Genomic DNA, 15,288 nt, shown 5'->3' with positions numbered 1-15,288 from the left:
ATCTGATTCCTGATGACTGAATTGTGCACGTATTAAAGTATTTCCAAAGAATACATGTATCTGATGTAAGAAGCGCAGTTGTTTGCACACTATAGACTCAGTGGGAAGGGACTGTTCCTTCCAACAACATCTTACTCATAAAATTAAAATAAAAGTCAGAACACTACACTACTACACAAATTCTTCAAAATGTTACTAACCATCTCTACAAAATATTCACATAAAAATGTTGTGGGCCCATTACAATGTGTAAATGGTGTTCCTCAAGGCTCTATACTAGGACCATTGTACTTTGTACTGGTTTACCATAATTTCTCCATTGCCACATTTGATGAGGGCCGTATTCGACAGGAGAGAACGCAGCAGGTTGTGTTCTACATTAGGGTTTTTATTCAGCCTTGTACAGCGACTTAATTCCCGATCAGCTCTATTATTATTTTACAGACAATGTGGTCAACATCCAGACGTACTCATTCCGACAACCAATCCACCCTAGAAAAGCTAGAGAGAGAGAGAGAGCGCTATAAGGCTACTACATGTGGTTCTGATATGTGGGAGCTATAATTCTAATTCGGCCCAGACTGAATCAAATGTCCGACCTGCCTAAATTACTAAATTACAGACTTGGCAGCGACAGAATGCGGAGTGAGTTTCTCCCTGATTTTGCCGCTGCCAGAGATGTGTTTTTTCACTCCAGTGTTTTATCTTTCCCCCTCTTTCATCAGGTACAGACCTGATCAGATCAATATTGTCAGCTACAGAGCTCTCTGGAAATTATTTATTTTTGCAAGGGCACTTTAGATGGAGAGGAAATGGACTACCATCCGTTCTGGTTTGGTAATACGTCTCAAGTCTCGATCCGGCTCTTTGTACTTGAGGCAATGCCAACAGCGGGGCAAGCGTGCCTGCTCAAAGTTTCCCTGCACTGGGATTTAATTATTAGTCTAAAATAACCAGTCTGTTTAAGTAGCTATGAACATGGAACACAGAGAGAAATAAGACGAGAAGTGGTATTATATCTAAAAGGGAACATTTTAAAATTGCAGTTCTGTATTGTTTCAACATATGCACATTGTTGGATAGTGATTCATGGTAACTGTATCACTTTATTTAATCAAACAGGCACTGATACTTTATTTATTTTTTTAAAGTTGTATGATTTTTATTAGGGCTGCACAATATAGCACACACATATCCATATTACAAGATAAGCAATTCACAAAAAAATAAATAAATTGCAAAAACACTCAAAAGGCTGATTGTATTGATTTTTTACCATATTCAATCTATATTAGCAAGTGCAAATACATTGCTACTATACTTTTCAAATGCTGTTACATTGTCAGTATCATAATATCGCAATCATTTTCAATATTGTGCAGTCCTACTTTTTATTATTACGTCTTGACTTGTGAAACTGTTACTTTGTTCAATGCAGTGTTTCATGTCCTTGATTTTGTTTTATGTCTTCACGTTAGATGTGGACAACCCTCAGAGGACACAGAGCGGCCCTGAAGAGCTGAACAAACCCATGTACCCGGGTGTGATCAAGAAAGAGGGCTCCTCCAGGATGGGCATGGGCATGGCCATGGGCATGAGCATGGGCATGGGCATGAGCATGGGCATGGGCATGGGCATGGGCGCAGGGCTCCAGTCGGCTGCTGAACCAGAGGACTATGTGTCACCGCCTAAATACAAGAGCAGTCTGCTACACCGCTACCTGAACGACTCGCTGCGCCACGTCATGGTGGCCAACGCCGTCATGGACGCTCGTAGGAGGAACCACTCGGGCTCCTTCAGCTCCAACGAGTACGACGATGAGCTGCTCTCACCCTCCTCCTCTGAGGCCGAGGCCAACTTTGTGTATCGCGCTGGTAAGATGCCACATTTCTCACATTTTTCCCCCTCCACAATCCACATTACACACGACATCCTTCACTCTGCTCTGTTTGGTCCCTCACATCTGCACTTTTGTTTGAATTCCTCTTTGAGCTCCATTATTTCCAGCTGTTCTCTGTCTTTACGTTACACCATCTCTGCCAGATCACACTGTTCTCTCCCTCCTCGCCCATTTCACTTGGGCGAGGAGGGAGATATGCTGCTAAATATGCTTCTTGTGCCACTAAAAGGACAAAACATGTTGTATTATAGCCTCACACATGCAACAGCTTCTGACCAGCAAGAGCTCACAACACGCTCCTGTGGGGCTTCTGTTTGGCAGAAGGTCCTGTCATGGTCCTGCCATAGTCCTGCCATAGTCCTGCCATAGTCCTGCCATGGTCCTGCCATAGTCCTGCCATAGTCCTGCCATAGTCCTGCCATAGTCCTGCCATGGTCCTGCCATAGTCCTGCCATAGTCCTGCCATAGTCCTGCCATAGTCCTGCCATAGTCCTGCCATGGTCCTGGCATAGTCCTGGCATGGTCCTGCCATGGTCCTGGCATGGTCCTGGCATATTCCTGGCATTGTCCTGCCATGGTCCTGGTATGGACCTGGTATGGTCCTGCCATAGTCCTGCCATAGTCCTGCCATAGTCCTGCCATGGTCCTGGCATAGTCCTGGCATGGTCCTGCCATGGTCCTGGCATGGTCCTGGCATATTCCTGGCATTGTCCTGCCATGGTCCTGGTATGGACCTGGTATGGTCCTGCCATGGTCCTGGCATGGTCCTGCCATAGTCCTGGCATGGTCCTGCCATAGTCCTGACATGGTCCTGCCATAGTCCTGGCATGGTCCTGCCATGGTCCTGGCATGGTCCTGGCATAGTCCTGGCATTGTCCTGCCATGGTCCTGGTATGGACCTGGTATGGTCCTGCCATGGTCCTGGCATGCTCCTGCCATAGTCCTGGCATGGTCCTGCCATAGTCCTGGCATGGTCCTGCCATAGTCCTGGCATGGTCGTGCCATGGTCCTGGCATGGTCCTGGCATAGTCCTGGCATTGTCCTGCCATGGTCCTGGTATGGACCTGGTATGGTCCTGCCATGGTCCTGGTATGGTCCTGCCATAGTCCTGCCATAGTCCTGGCATGGTCCTGCCATAGTCCTGGCATGGTCCTGCCATGGTCCTGGCATGGTCCTGCCATAGTCCTGGCATGGTCCTGTCATGGTCCTGGTATGGTCCTGCCATAGTCCTGGCATGGTCCTGCCATGGTCCTGGTATGGTCCTGCCATGGTCCTGGCATGGTCCTGCCATGGTCCTGGTATGGTCCTGGCATAGTCCTGCCATAGTCCTGGCATGGTCCTGCCATGGTCCTGGTATGGTCCTGCCATAGTCCTGGCATGGTCCTGCCATGGTCCTGGTATGGTCCTGCCATAGTCCTGGCATGGTCCTGCCATGGTCCTGGTATGGTCCTGGTATGGTCCTGGTATGGTCCTGGCATAGTCCTGCCATAGTCCTGGCATGGTCCTGCCATGGTCCTGGTATGGTCCTGCCATAGTCCTGGCATGGTCCTGCCATGGTCCTGGTATGGTCCTGCCATAGTCCTGGCATGGTCCTGCCATGGTCCTGGTATGGTCCTGCCATAGTCCTGGCATGGTCCTGGTATGGTCCTGGTATGGTCCTGCCATGGTCCTGGTATGGTCCTGGTATGGTCCTGCCATAGTCCTGGCATGGTCCTGGTATGGTCCTGGTATGGTCCTGCCATGGTCCTGGTATGGTCCTGGTATGGTCCTGCCATAGTCCTGGCATGGTCCTGGTATGGTCCTGGTATGGTCCTGGTATGGTCCTGCCATGGTCCTGGTATGGTCCTGGTATGGTCCTGCCATAGTCCTGGCATGGTCCTGGTATGGTCCTGGTATGGTCCTGGTATGGTCCTGCCATGGTCCTGGTATGGTCCTGGTATGGTCCTGCCATAGTCCTGGCATGGTCCTGGTATGGTCCTGGTATGGTCCTGCCATAGTCCTGGCATGGTCCTGGTATGGTCCAGGCATGGTCCTGCCATGGTCCTGGCATTGTCGTGCTGAGAGTGCAGCAATATCATGTACATGTTCTGTCAAAAGAAACAAGACATTTTAGGATATTTTTTATACTTTGCTGAGGGAAACTATTTTTAAAATAAATTCATTAATTTTAATTAAAAATAGTACTCAATAAATGTTGCGCTCTGTAGAATCCACTAAGTCTGTTCACATGACGTCCTTTGAAAAAACATTTGTTCCTGGTCAGAATGTGACACAACATCATATGTTTGACTGCTGCTGTTTTCCTTTAGGTTGTATGAGTCCAGCTCACACGCGCAGTTTGTTCTCTCGTGTTTCTCAGTGTTTGCGGAGAATATACCTGGGTTGTACAAGCTCTTTCAGTTATGAATATTTAGACTTTTTCACAAAGATATACCTGTATACCCTTGTTTTTAGCTCTTACACGAGCATTCCACTATATAGTTTTCACAAAACAGTATTATAATGAATTGTTGACAGCCAAGTCCCAAACGCCTTGACTAAACATCAAATTGACGACAAATGACATTGTTACGCAACTTAAATGTACACGTTGTTGTGGTTTTTGGTTTGGGAAAATGAACTCAAAGCAAATGCAGAACAGCAAATATGTTTCACATTTTTCAGAGCCAAATTCCTTCTCCGCTGCTTCACCGACAGCGACAGTTACAACTCTCTGCATCCAAATTCTTCAAACTTTGTGACCGGAGCCCAGTTTTCACAGCAAGGCACCTGCTGAGAGCCACAGATGGTGACGGAAACCGAGACATGAATGGACCAGGAGAGACTTATAACTCCTCTCCAAGCACATTTTAATAACCTCCAACCCAACGCCACTGGACTCATGTACCTGGCCGACCTCGTCTTTTCAATCCAGGCAAATTGTTTCATCTCTTCTCTATATCATATCTTTCCTTAGCTCTGACATCTTGGCCTCCGTCTCGCGTTTCTCCTGAGTGTTACTGTGTTACATCTACACGTGGAAACTTCTCTGCGGCGCTATTGACTCATGGGAAAGAACACCTGCCTCAGCGCTCCGATCCCGTCCCCCCAGAGCCTGGGCAAAAGAGCTCCGATTGAAAAGTGGATTTCTCCTATGATCTGGCCCACGCACACAGCAGTAATTATGTACTCGGGGTGACTTCATTTCCTCAAAGTTGCTTGCACATTATGGATATTTTAGTCTGGAAGTCATCGTTCTTTGATTTTCACTGGTTGTACAGCAATAAGAGAATCTAAACAATATCCACACAAGTTTGAATAATTTAGGTTTATGGAATTTGGATTCAAGTTTCACATTTAAAGACAAAGGTTTTATAGAGGGTTTTCCAATGACTGTTGGTGCGCATTCGTGACATGGCCCTCCTCCTCCACCGGGGCCTAAAAACTAACGCCTCGTCCTCACGCTGGAAACTGTCCGTGGTTACCATCTGAGCCGGTGCTGCTGCTGCTACCACATCATTCGACCTCAACGCAGATCGCATGGGCACAATTAAAAAATGCACTCAGATTTTGTGACCTGTTTTTTAGACCTTTCGTCTGCTTCAACGCACGCCATCGCTGGAAAGAATCTCAGAGAATAACTTTAGTTTGGCTTTGCTCCTTTTCCCCCACGTCTCCTTCTCTTCTCAGCAGCCTCAAATACTGACTCTCTTTCGCGGCTAAATGCTTGTGGATTCTTGTCTGCCATTGTAAGAAATTTTGTGCTAACTGCTAAGAAGCTACAATTTGAAGAAACCGCCAAGAAGTAAATGGCGTATTGCGTTGGAGGAGGTTGCAGGTTGTTTAGCACGGAACGTTGTGAGTTTGATTGAGTCAACAGTCAATAGGTGACAAGGTTGCCTCGTTTTCTTTTGGTGAATTTTACTTGCCCCATTATATCCACACACTTTTATTTTGTAGTTGACCATCAGTACAAGCCTGTTGTACATCTATTAAACTATTGTTTAACAGACATTGACAACTAAAAACAAAGGAAAATCCTCCATACAACCTTTTACAAAAGTACCTTTCATCACTGGAGGCTTGAATGTGCTCTTTGTTTTATCAGTTTTCAAAAGTGTAATTTCTTTGCGCACAAATCCATACAGTCTTACTTTATTTCCATTGCTAATACAGTATATTTTAATTTAATTATTTTAATCACAGTTTGACAATATTTTAAACCAGTATCTTCAAATGTAGTTCATCATATTTCACTGCAATTCGACTAGCAATTTACAAGAATATAGTGACGTGTTCTGCTATTTTGCACAACCAGCTGAAGCGTCAACTCAACTGTCCTGCTGTGTTATTTTGGTTGGACTGATTTCCAAAAATACTCGAATAGCAGTATATGTTAGTTGTTAAAATGCTGCCATATTATGATTCTCAGTCAAAGATAATGTGACTGTCAGTGGTGCCGGGCTGAAGGTCACTAACAATAAAAAAACACACAATTTCGACCAAGTGAAATCTCAAATCCACCAGAAAACAGGAAATGGCTTCTGTTTCTTCTGGGATGTCCACAGTGTGTGACTTTGCCTCTGCTTTAATGTGGTCTGCCCCAGCAAACTAAGGCACATTTGGCAGAAAAAGCGACATGCCTTTGTTAAAAGTGCATTAAACCTAAACCGTAGTCCTCATTATGGGCAATTTGAGAAAAATACAATCGTTTTTCACTGCCTATTCATTTCTACAGCTCCCTCATGTGTATTATACGTCCCTGTTGGCCAGTTGCGGTGCGCCTGCCAAGCGTGTCCACTGGCCGTCCCCCCTCAGTGCCGCCGGGCTGTTGTTATCTGGGGCCACAGAGGGCAGTGAGACGTGGCAGGAGACGCAAAGAGGAGATTTACCTCGATGGAAACTTCACACAAATGTATTCAGGTCCACACGCAGCGCTCCAGTCCAAACACCTCCACCAACCCGGGCCTATGGGGTATGTCATAGAACAGAAGAATTCCAGCGCTTATGCCAGATTGTTGTGCCAAATTAGGCTTTAATGGGATATTACATGGCAGGAGTCTGGCACAGTGTCTCGCTTCTTGCTCCGTAGCACGTTTGGGCCGTCCAACGTTGTATAGATCATTGTGTACTAAATAACTTAGAGCATTTTGTGGACAAAAGCCGAGGGCTTTGACCAGACCACTTAGCATTTTTTTGTCCATCCATTATTAGACCCTGATGTTTGTTATGGGGTTAAAGACATTTCTATTTAAGTTTGAATACTGGATTCTTAATGTTGAAGTCTTAAAGGGGACATAATGTTACAGCAGTGTTTCCTCGTCATTATCTTACACAATATTGTATCTTGATTGTTGCATGTTTGAGTAATCCTGTTGTGTCCTGCTACTGAGGCTCGAGTGCTGCCCCCTATCCCCGCCCCCTACTACTGAGGCTCGAGTGCTGCCCCCTATCCCCGCCCCTTGCTACTGAGGCTCGAGTGCTGCCCCCTATCCCCGCCCCTTGCTACTGAGGCTCGAGTGCTGCACCCTATCCCCGCCCCCTGCTACTGAGGCTCGAGTGCTGCACCCTATCCCCGCCCCTTGCTACTGAGGCTCGAGTGCTGCCCCCTATCCCCGCCCCTTGCTACTGAGGCTCGAGTGCTGCCCCCTATCACCGCCCCTTGCTACTGAGGCTCGAGTGCTGCACCCTATCCCCGCCCCTTGCTACTGAGGCTCGAGTGCTGCCCCCTATCCCCGCCCCTTGCTACTGAGGCTCGAGTGCTGCACCCTATCACCGCCCCTTGCTACTGAGGCTCGAGTGCTGCACCCTATCCCCGCCCCCTGCTACTGAGGCTCGAGTGCTGCACCCTATCCCCGCCCCTTGCTACTGAGGCTCGAGTGCTGCCCCCTATCCCCGCCCCCTGCTACTGAGGCTCGAGTGCTGCCCCCTATCCACGCCCCTTGCTACTGAGGCTCGAGTGCTGCCCCCTATCCCCGCCCCCTGCTACTGAGGCTCGAGTGCTGCCCCCTATCCCCGCCCCTTTCTACTGAGGCTCGAGTGCTGCCCCCTATCCACGCCCCTTGCTACTGAGGCTCGAGTGCTGCCCCCTATCCACGCCCCTTGCTACTGAGGCTCGAGTGCTGCCCCCTATCCACGCCCCTTGCTACTGAGGCTCGAGTGCTGCCCCCTATCCACGCCCACATCCCTGTACTTAGTTATGAAAATAGCTACTTTTCAAAAATAAAAACATAAAAATAACAATCTGCTGCTCTTTACAGTGAAATGTCACTATGAAGAGGCGGGGCTTATCAGTTCTGAAGTTTTGAACAAGAAGTCAATGGACCCGTTTCTAAGATGTTTTATTGCTGTTTACAATGACCAAAATGTACAATGTACATGATCTATGTATGTTATAGTTCAATACTAAGTACATAAAAGCATAATATGTCTCCTTTAAATCACTTATTAGTTGCAGGTATGTTTTGTAAAGAATATGAAATGTAAAAATAAATGTATAATAATAATTAGTAAATAAATAAAAATGAACCCTTTGTTTTTGTAACCAATTAATAATTTTTAGCTGAAAAAATCAACTAAGCTAAAACATGTGGGTTTTTTGTTGTACTGTAAGAGGGCTTGCACCTTGTACCTGGCCTGCTTTGGCTCCTTTGGCTTTAATGTTCCACAGTAGGGCATACAAATCAAATCAAATCAATTTATTTTTGTAAGGCCCAAAATCACAACAACAGTTGCCTCTGAGGGCCACAGGGAGAAATGAATCAACAATGTCTGTGGTGGCGATGGAGTCAGACAATGTCTGTGGTGGCGAGGGACGATGTCCCAGGGTCCTCTGTCCTTAGACTCTCCTTCTCGGCCAGGAAAAACTACAAAAAAACTTCTTTGGGAAAAAAGCGTAGAAACCTGGAGGAGTTACAGTGAAGGAGAGATCCGACTCTCACAGACGGACAGACGGACACGAGGAGACTGGAGCTGGACCCACTCTTCAGGCAGATGAGGGACCGACTGAGGCGAGCTGGACCCACTCTTCAGGCAGAAGAGGGACCGTCTGAGTCGAGCTGGACCCACTCTTCAGATGAGGGACCGACTGAGGCGAACTGGACCCACTCTTCAGGCAGATGAGGGACCGTCGGAGGCGAGCTGGACCCACTCTTCAGGCAGAAGAGGGACCGTCTGAGGCGAGCTGGACCCACTCCTCAGGCAGATGAGGGACCGTCCACACAGGGCAGGGACCACTTCACCAGGGGAGGGGCATCTGGGTCCACAGGTCCTCAGGAGTGAGAGAAAGAAAAGAAGGCGGTGAACAATTTGCAAGTGGAATCAAAAAATAAATATTGTTTGATAGCATAAGTAGTCAGAAGAAGAGGATAGTGCTCAAGCTGCCATACTTCCCCCAGCATAGTTACTCCTAGGGCAGCATAGCTAAAGCTGTGGGTTTATGTTTCTGTTCCTAACTAGTCTGACCATAAGCGATTTCGAAGAGGAACGTTTTAAGCCTGGACTTAAATGAAGAGACTGTGTCAGCATATTTAACATGGGTCGGGAGCTGATTCCATAACACAGGAGCTTGGTAGCTAAACGCTCTACCTCCTACAGTACTTTTAGAGACTCTTGGCACCACCAGAAGGCCAGCATTCTGAGAGCGAAGAGCTCTGTTTGGATGATATGGTTCTATAGCATCTTTGAGGTAGGATGGGGCCATGTCATTTATGGCTTTGTAGGTCAAGAGTAGAATTTTGAATTTGATTCTGGACTCGACGGGGAGCCAGTGAAGAGACTTCAGCACCGGCGTAATGTGCTCTCTTCTTTTTGTTCCTGTTAGTAATCTTGCTGCTGCATTTTGAACCAGTTGAAAGCTTATTATGGAGCTTTTAGGACACGCTGCAAGCAGGGAGTTACAGTAGTCTAATCTAGTCGTTACAAATGCATGGATACGTTTTTCGGCATCACTTTTAGGCAGGATTCTTCTGATTTTGGCGATGTTGCGCAAATGGAAATAGGCTGTTTTACAAGCTTGATTTATATGAGCTTTAAATGAGAGCTCCTGGTCAAATAAGACTCCAAGGTTTCTTACAGTAGAACTGGAGGCTACACTGACATTGTCCAGTGTGACTATCTGCTCAGATAGAGAGTCTCGTGGATGCTTAGGGCCCAGCACAATGACCTCGGTTTTTTCAGGGTTAAGAAGCAGGTAGTTTAGTGTCATCCAGGTTTTTATCTCCTTCACACAAGTACTAAGTCTGTCTACTTGATCGCTCTGATCAGGTTTCATTGATAAATACAGCTGAGTGTCGTCTGCATAGCAGTGGAAGTTAATGTCATGCTTTCTGATAATGTTGCCTAATGGCAGCATATAAAGAGTAAACAGAATTGGACCGAGTACCGAACCCTGTGGCACACCGTAAATTACTTTAGAGCTTGGTGAGGAGCTCTGGTTTACATTAACAAATTGGAACCTATCAGATAGATAGGATTTAAACCAGCTGAGGGCTGTTCCTCCAACACCTACATCACATTCTAACCTCTGCAGTAGAATGTTGTGGTCAATGTTGTCAAACGCTGCGCTGAGGTCCAACAGAAGCAGGATTGAGACCAGTCCATCGTCAGCGGCTAATAACAAATCATTTGTGACTTTAACTAGTGCAGTTTCAGTGCTGTGGTGGGCTCTGAACCCTGACTGGAAAACTTCAAATAAGTTATTGTCCTGCAGGTGGCGACAAAGCTGTTTTACTACAACTTTTTCAAGGATTTTAGAGACGAAGGGAAGATTTGAAATAGGTCTGTAGTTTACCAATAGGTCGGGATCTAGATTAGGCTTTTTCAGAAGAGGTTTAATGACTGCATGTTTGAAGGACTGTGGAACATAGCCACTTTGGAGTGAAGTATTTATTATATTAAGAATAGGGTCTATAATTAGGGGGAGAATGTCTTTGAGGAGTCTGCTTGGAATGGGGTCTAGGACACAAGTTGAGCTTTTAGAGGACATAATGGCTGAAGTTATCTCTGCTTGATCAACAGCTGTGAACCTTTCTAAGTTTACAGGTGGATGTATATGAGACGTTAGATTTACAGCTTGGGCTAGTTCAGGGCTAATAGCGGGGGTAATTTCATCTAATTTATCTCTGATTGTTTTTATTTTATTGTTAAAAAATAGGAGGAAATCATCAGAGCTGAGTGTAGCTGGGATTGAGGGCTCTACTGCACTGTGACAGTTTGTTAGCCTAGCTACAGTGCCGAAAAGGAATTTAGTGTTACTTTTGTTGACTTCTGTTAGATTTGAATAATATCTGGTTTGGGCCTTACGCAGAGCCTGCTTATAGGACAGCAGGCAACTTTTCCATGCTTTTAGGGATTCTTCGGTGTGAGAGCGACGAAATAATCCCTCTAACTTTCTAACTCTTTGTTTATGTGAACGCAGTTCTTGGTTGTACCATGGGGAGGTGAAACCAATGCTGTCTAACAAGGCGCTGAAGGCATTACTGAGAGCGTCGTCACTCATGTTCACGTGGATATTAAAGTCTCCAACTATAACTATTTTATCCCAGGCTAACACTAAGTTTGATATAAAGTCAGAAAACTCTGTTAAAAACTCTGAGTAGGGACCAGGGGGTCGGTAGATAACTATGAACAAAACTCCTTTTTGGTTTTTCATATTTGGACATGTGATCGACAGCATAAGGCTTTCAAATGAGTGAAATGCATTGTTAGTTTTAGGGCTCATGAGTAGGCATGAGTGTGAGATCACTGCCACACCACCACCTCGGCCTGTGCTCCTGGCGGTCTGAAAGTTAACATGGGTGGGTGGGGTGGACTCATTTTGTCTGACGTAGTCGTCTTGTTGAAGCCACGTTTCAGTTAGAGCTAGAAGATCTATGTTATAGTCACTAATTAATTCATTAACTAAGAGCGATTTGGAGGAAATTGCTCTAATGTTTAGCAGTCCACATTTTACGTGTTTATTCATTTGTGTATTTGTGTCATTTGTGATTGTTATTTTCCTTAAGTTATTTGGTCTGACGCCTGAAATATTTTTTCTGAGATGTGACTTTTTGGCATTATTTGTACGAGGAACACGAGGGACACACACAGTCTCTATCTGTCTTGAATCTGAACACTTCACATGTAACAGAACGGGCGAGAGTTCAGCGACAGAGGAGCGTCTTGAACTGCTGCTCTGCACCTGGGGCTCATCCCTAGATGGTCACTTAACACGACTAAGACTATCGGTCAAATTCCGAACTAATAGGGATGTACCCTCCGAAGTCGGATGGATGCCATCCCTGCGGATGAGCCCGGGCTTTCCCCAAAACGCACTCCAGTTATCAATAAAGACTACGTTGTTTTGAGGGCACCATCTAGATAACCAGCTGTTGAATGCTGAGAGACGGCTGTACAATTCAGCATTGATCCGATTGGGCAGGGGACCAGAAAATATTACAGTGTCTGACATCGACTTCGCTAGGTCACACACCGCGGCTACTTGAACTTTGAGCACCTCTGATTGTCTCCGCCGGGCGTCGTTACCGCCTGCGTGAATCACGACTCGCCGGAAACGGGTCCTGCTCCGCTTTAAGATCCTAAGGTTTCCTTTGATGTCACCCATTCTGGCCCCCGGGTAACACCTAACGCTAGCAGCTGGCAGCTTCACGTCTCTGACAATAGAACTCCCGATTACAAGAGTTTCTCTCGTGTGTTCAGCGGGCGTGTGATCGCTGAGGGGAGAAAACCTATTATAGACGTGAAGCTCACGGCGCTCTGAGGTTCGGCGTTTAGCGCCTTGTCCCCTCCGAACTGTCACAAAATGGTCCCTATTCTGTTCCTGGTCTAGTCCCGGCTGCACGGGAGACGCTGAGGGGCTGAGCTCGGCCTTACTGCTAATGCTAATGCTACGCCCTGCAGCGCGGTCCGGTAGCCCTCGCGCTAAAACCGAACTATAACTGGACTTAAGCTCCTCTAAACAGCGGATCCGCGCTTCTAACTCCGTAACCCTGGCCTCCAAAACTACCACTACACTGCACTTCACGCACCTGTCATCAGAGAAGGAGCCAGGGTTCTGACTCGACATATGACAGCTCAAACAGGTAAAGGTAGATCCAGCCATGACGCTAGCGGCTAGGCTACGCTAGGCTAGTTCAGGCTGGAGCTAGAGAGTGAGGAGGGCTTTTTAATCCACGAAATACTGAAAAGCGAGCGGCTTGAGGCTCCGGATTGTTTGCGGAGAAATCAAACGTTCACTTTCGTGTATATGATGCGTAAATAGTGTGTATAATTCGTGGATTAATCGGTAAAAGGCTCTAAGTACGAACAGCTCTGAAAACGCGACACACTCACCGGAAATGACGTCACCGCAGTCTTGTCTCACAATGTATCTATCTCCATGGAGAATGTGCAGAAGTATGGTTTTAACTTCTTCTATGGAATCATGCATGTGGCTCCAGAAAGTTACGTACTGTTACTTTAAGTGTTTGGTGAGTTGATGGTGAGTTAGTTACAACATTGCCACAACTTTAACTTTATAATGCATCTGATTCTTTTTACTGTAGATCTCTCTCTTGATATAGCTTTCCTTAGGGGATAAAAATGATGATTGGTTTGGAAAACAAGTAGCCTAAAAAGCACAAAAGTGCAAGGTGGTCTGGAAGCTGATGCCAATTTCAAGTGATTGGATTTTTACAGGGCTCTGAAAATCCATGGATCAAAACCGCCTTGTAAATATTTTCAGTCACTTTCATTCTCTGCTACTCCCGAAGTAATTTCAATGCAATTTATGTGTCCAATTTGCCCAAATATTTGCCCGTTACTACATTTCATGACTCTCCCCGCACACTTCTATCTGCTGTTCTTGGCCGCGCGAGGCAGTGAAGTCACCGTCTTTTTACAGCCTTCAAGTGACTTATTTCTTGAGAGGGCCATGTTTAACACATAGTTCTCTCAAAATGTGATTCAACCAAAACAACAGTGCTTGACGGCAGCTGCTGAGATCCTGAGGGCCTTTCAAGCCGGGTCAAAACCAGACACGCTGAATCTTGGAGAGTTTACTGCCACTTATGGAATGGTCATTGTAATGTGGAAAAAGAGGCCAATGTTTAGCTTCCTTGACTCAATGCAAAAAGATAAAACTAATTTGATAGTCAGCTACCATAATGTTACATGTCATTCACAACCGTTTTTGTACCAGACTTAGAAGATGGCCGGGTTCCCGCACTTTTATTAACGTAACCCTTTTTGCGTCCAAAGAGAGAAAACCTGCTGTGATGATTTATACAGCAGCCATCTTGGAAAGTATTACAAGTATCCAGTTTAGGGCCAGCCATGCATTTCACCGGAGCGAAGACAATGTAGAACCCTCCCAAAAGTTGATGAATGCAATCTCCGTATCCTGTCAGGAATGGGAGCTGTGATGGCCTCTTTCCACACTCAGGCGTTTAGGGCTCGGCAAAGGCTTCAGGAATCGGCCCTCAGAGGCAGGACGGAGCGCTCCTGTTCCAACGTTGATTTTTTGAGCAGATTCTGATGGGAAAGACGGCAGTGACTGAGAGAGTGTGTCGCCGTGTCAGGGAGCTTCAGCCTCACAGCAAGAAAGTCGGATTTGTGTATTGGTTTGGAGCGTTTCTGCTTGGCTTTTTTCTTGTTGGGTTTTGTGTGTTCTTCCGGGCGCTTCGGTTTCGCCGCGCACAGAGAACTGCGAGTGCGCTAAGCAACCAATCTCAAATCGCCTTCGCCCCTAAAGCTGTCCAGGCCGCTCTTGTCCCAGTCTACAGCCGGTGAAAAAAAAACATCTAGGTGCAAACGGGGGCCGAGAGACGTTCAGGGGCGTCTAGTAAGTTAGCATTAGCATTAAAACTTTAATAAATACAAATAAAAAGGGCTATTACAAGACCTTTTGCAAATATTAATAAGCAACATCTCATGTACGTTGAGCATTTGCTTTTCAGACATGCTAGAATTGGCATTTCTCACAAGTTTTTTGCTCCACAGCAAAAATTGGTAGTTTTAACTTTCTCTTTAAAGCAGGTGCTCAAACAAAACCACACGTGGTTGGGAGGTAGATTTGAAACACGACGCCTCAATTGTAGTTCTTGGGTTTACATGCATTTTGAAACATCAGTAGGCCAGTTATTAAGTGTTCATGTAAACGTATTGAATGAGAACATTTGGTAAGCCTTGTTTTATGGATGCTCTATGGCATGGGATGAGCAGGATGTAGATGAAATGAATTAACTTGTTCGACACGCTCCAGTTCTCCTGAACAGACCCAATGAATAGTTCCTGCAACGAACACAGAACTGTGCTATATTTGTCCTCTCCCGTTCACATGGCATTCCTCCTAATAAAGCCCACTGTCATTACCCTGATCGTTAGCTTTCATCACCCAGGAAGTTAAGGACACATTTATCATGAACCAGAAA

At 46.1% G+C, this 15,288-nt stretch overlaps 1 protein-coding gene across 3 annotated transcripts in view; it reads left to right on the top strand.

The window, feature by feature from the left end:
- The window catches only part of mkxa (mohawk homeobox a), a 49,164-nt gene that overhangs the window by 14,850 nt on the left and 19,026 nt on the right, over positions 1–15,288 (top strand). For all 3 annotated transcript variants that reach the window (XM_072451192.1, XM_072451190.1, XM_072451191.1), the window contains exon 4: positions 1,479–1,874. In XM_072451192.1, coding sequence (XP_072307293.1) covers positions 1,479–1,874 — 396 coding nt within the window. The remainder of the gene's footprint in view (positions 1–1,478; positions 1,875–15,288) is intronic.

This window comes from Eucyclogobius newberryi, unplaced genomic scaffold (genome assembly GCF_026437365.1).
Source record: "Eucyclogobius newberryi isolate DKJ021-1_F unplaced genomic scaffold, fEucNew1.0.hap1 SCAF_18, whole genome shotgun sequence".
In the NCBI taxonomy this organism is placed as follows: domain Eukaryota; kingdom Metazoa; phylum Chordata; class Actinopteri; order Gobiiformes; family Gobiidae; genus Eucyclogobius; species Eucyclogobius newberryi.
This window is presented reverse-complemented; position numbering and strand designations above follow the sequence as displayed.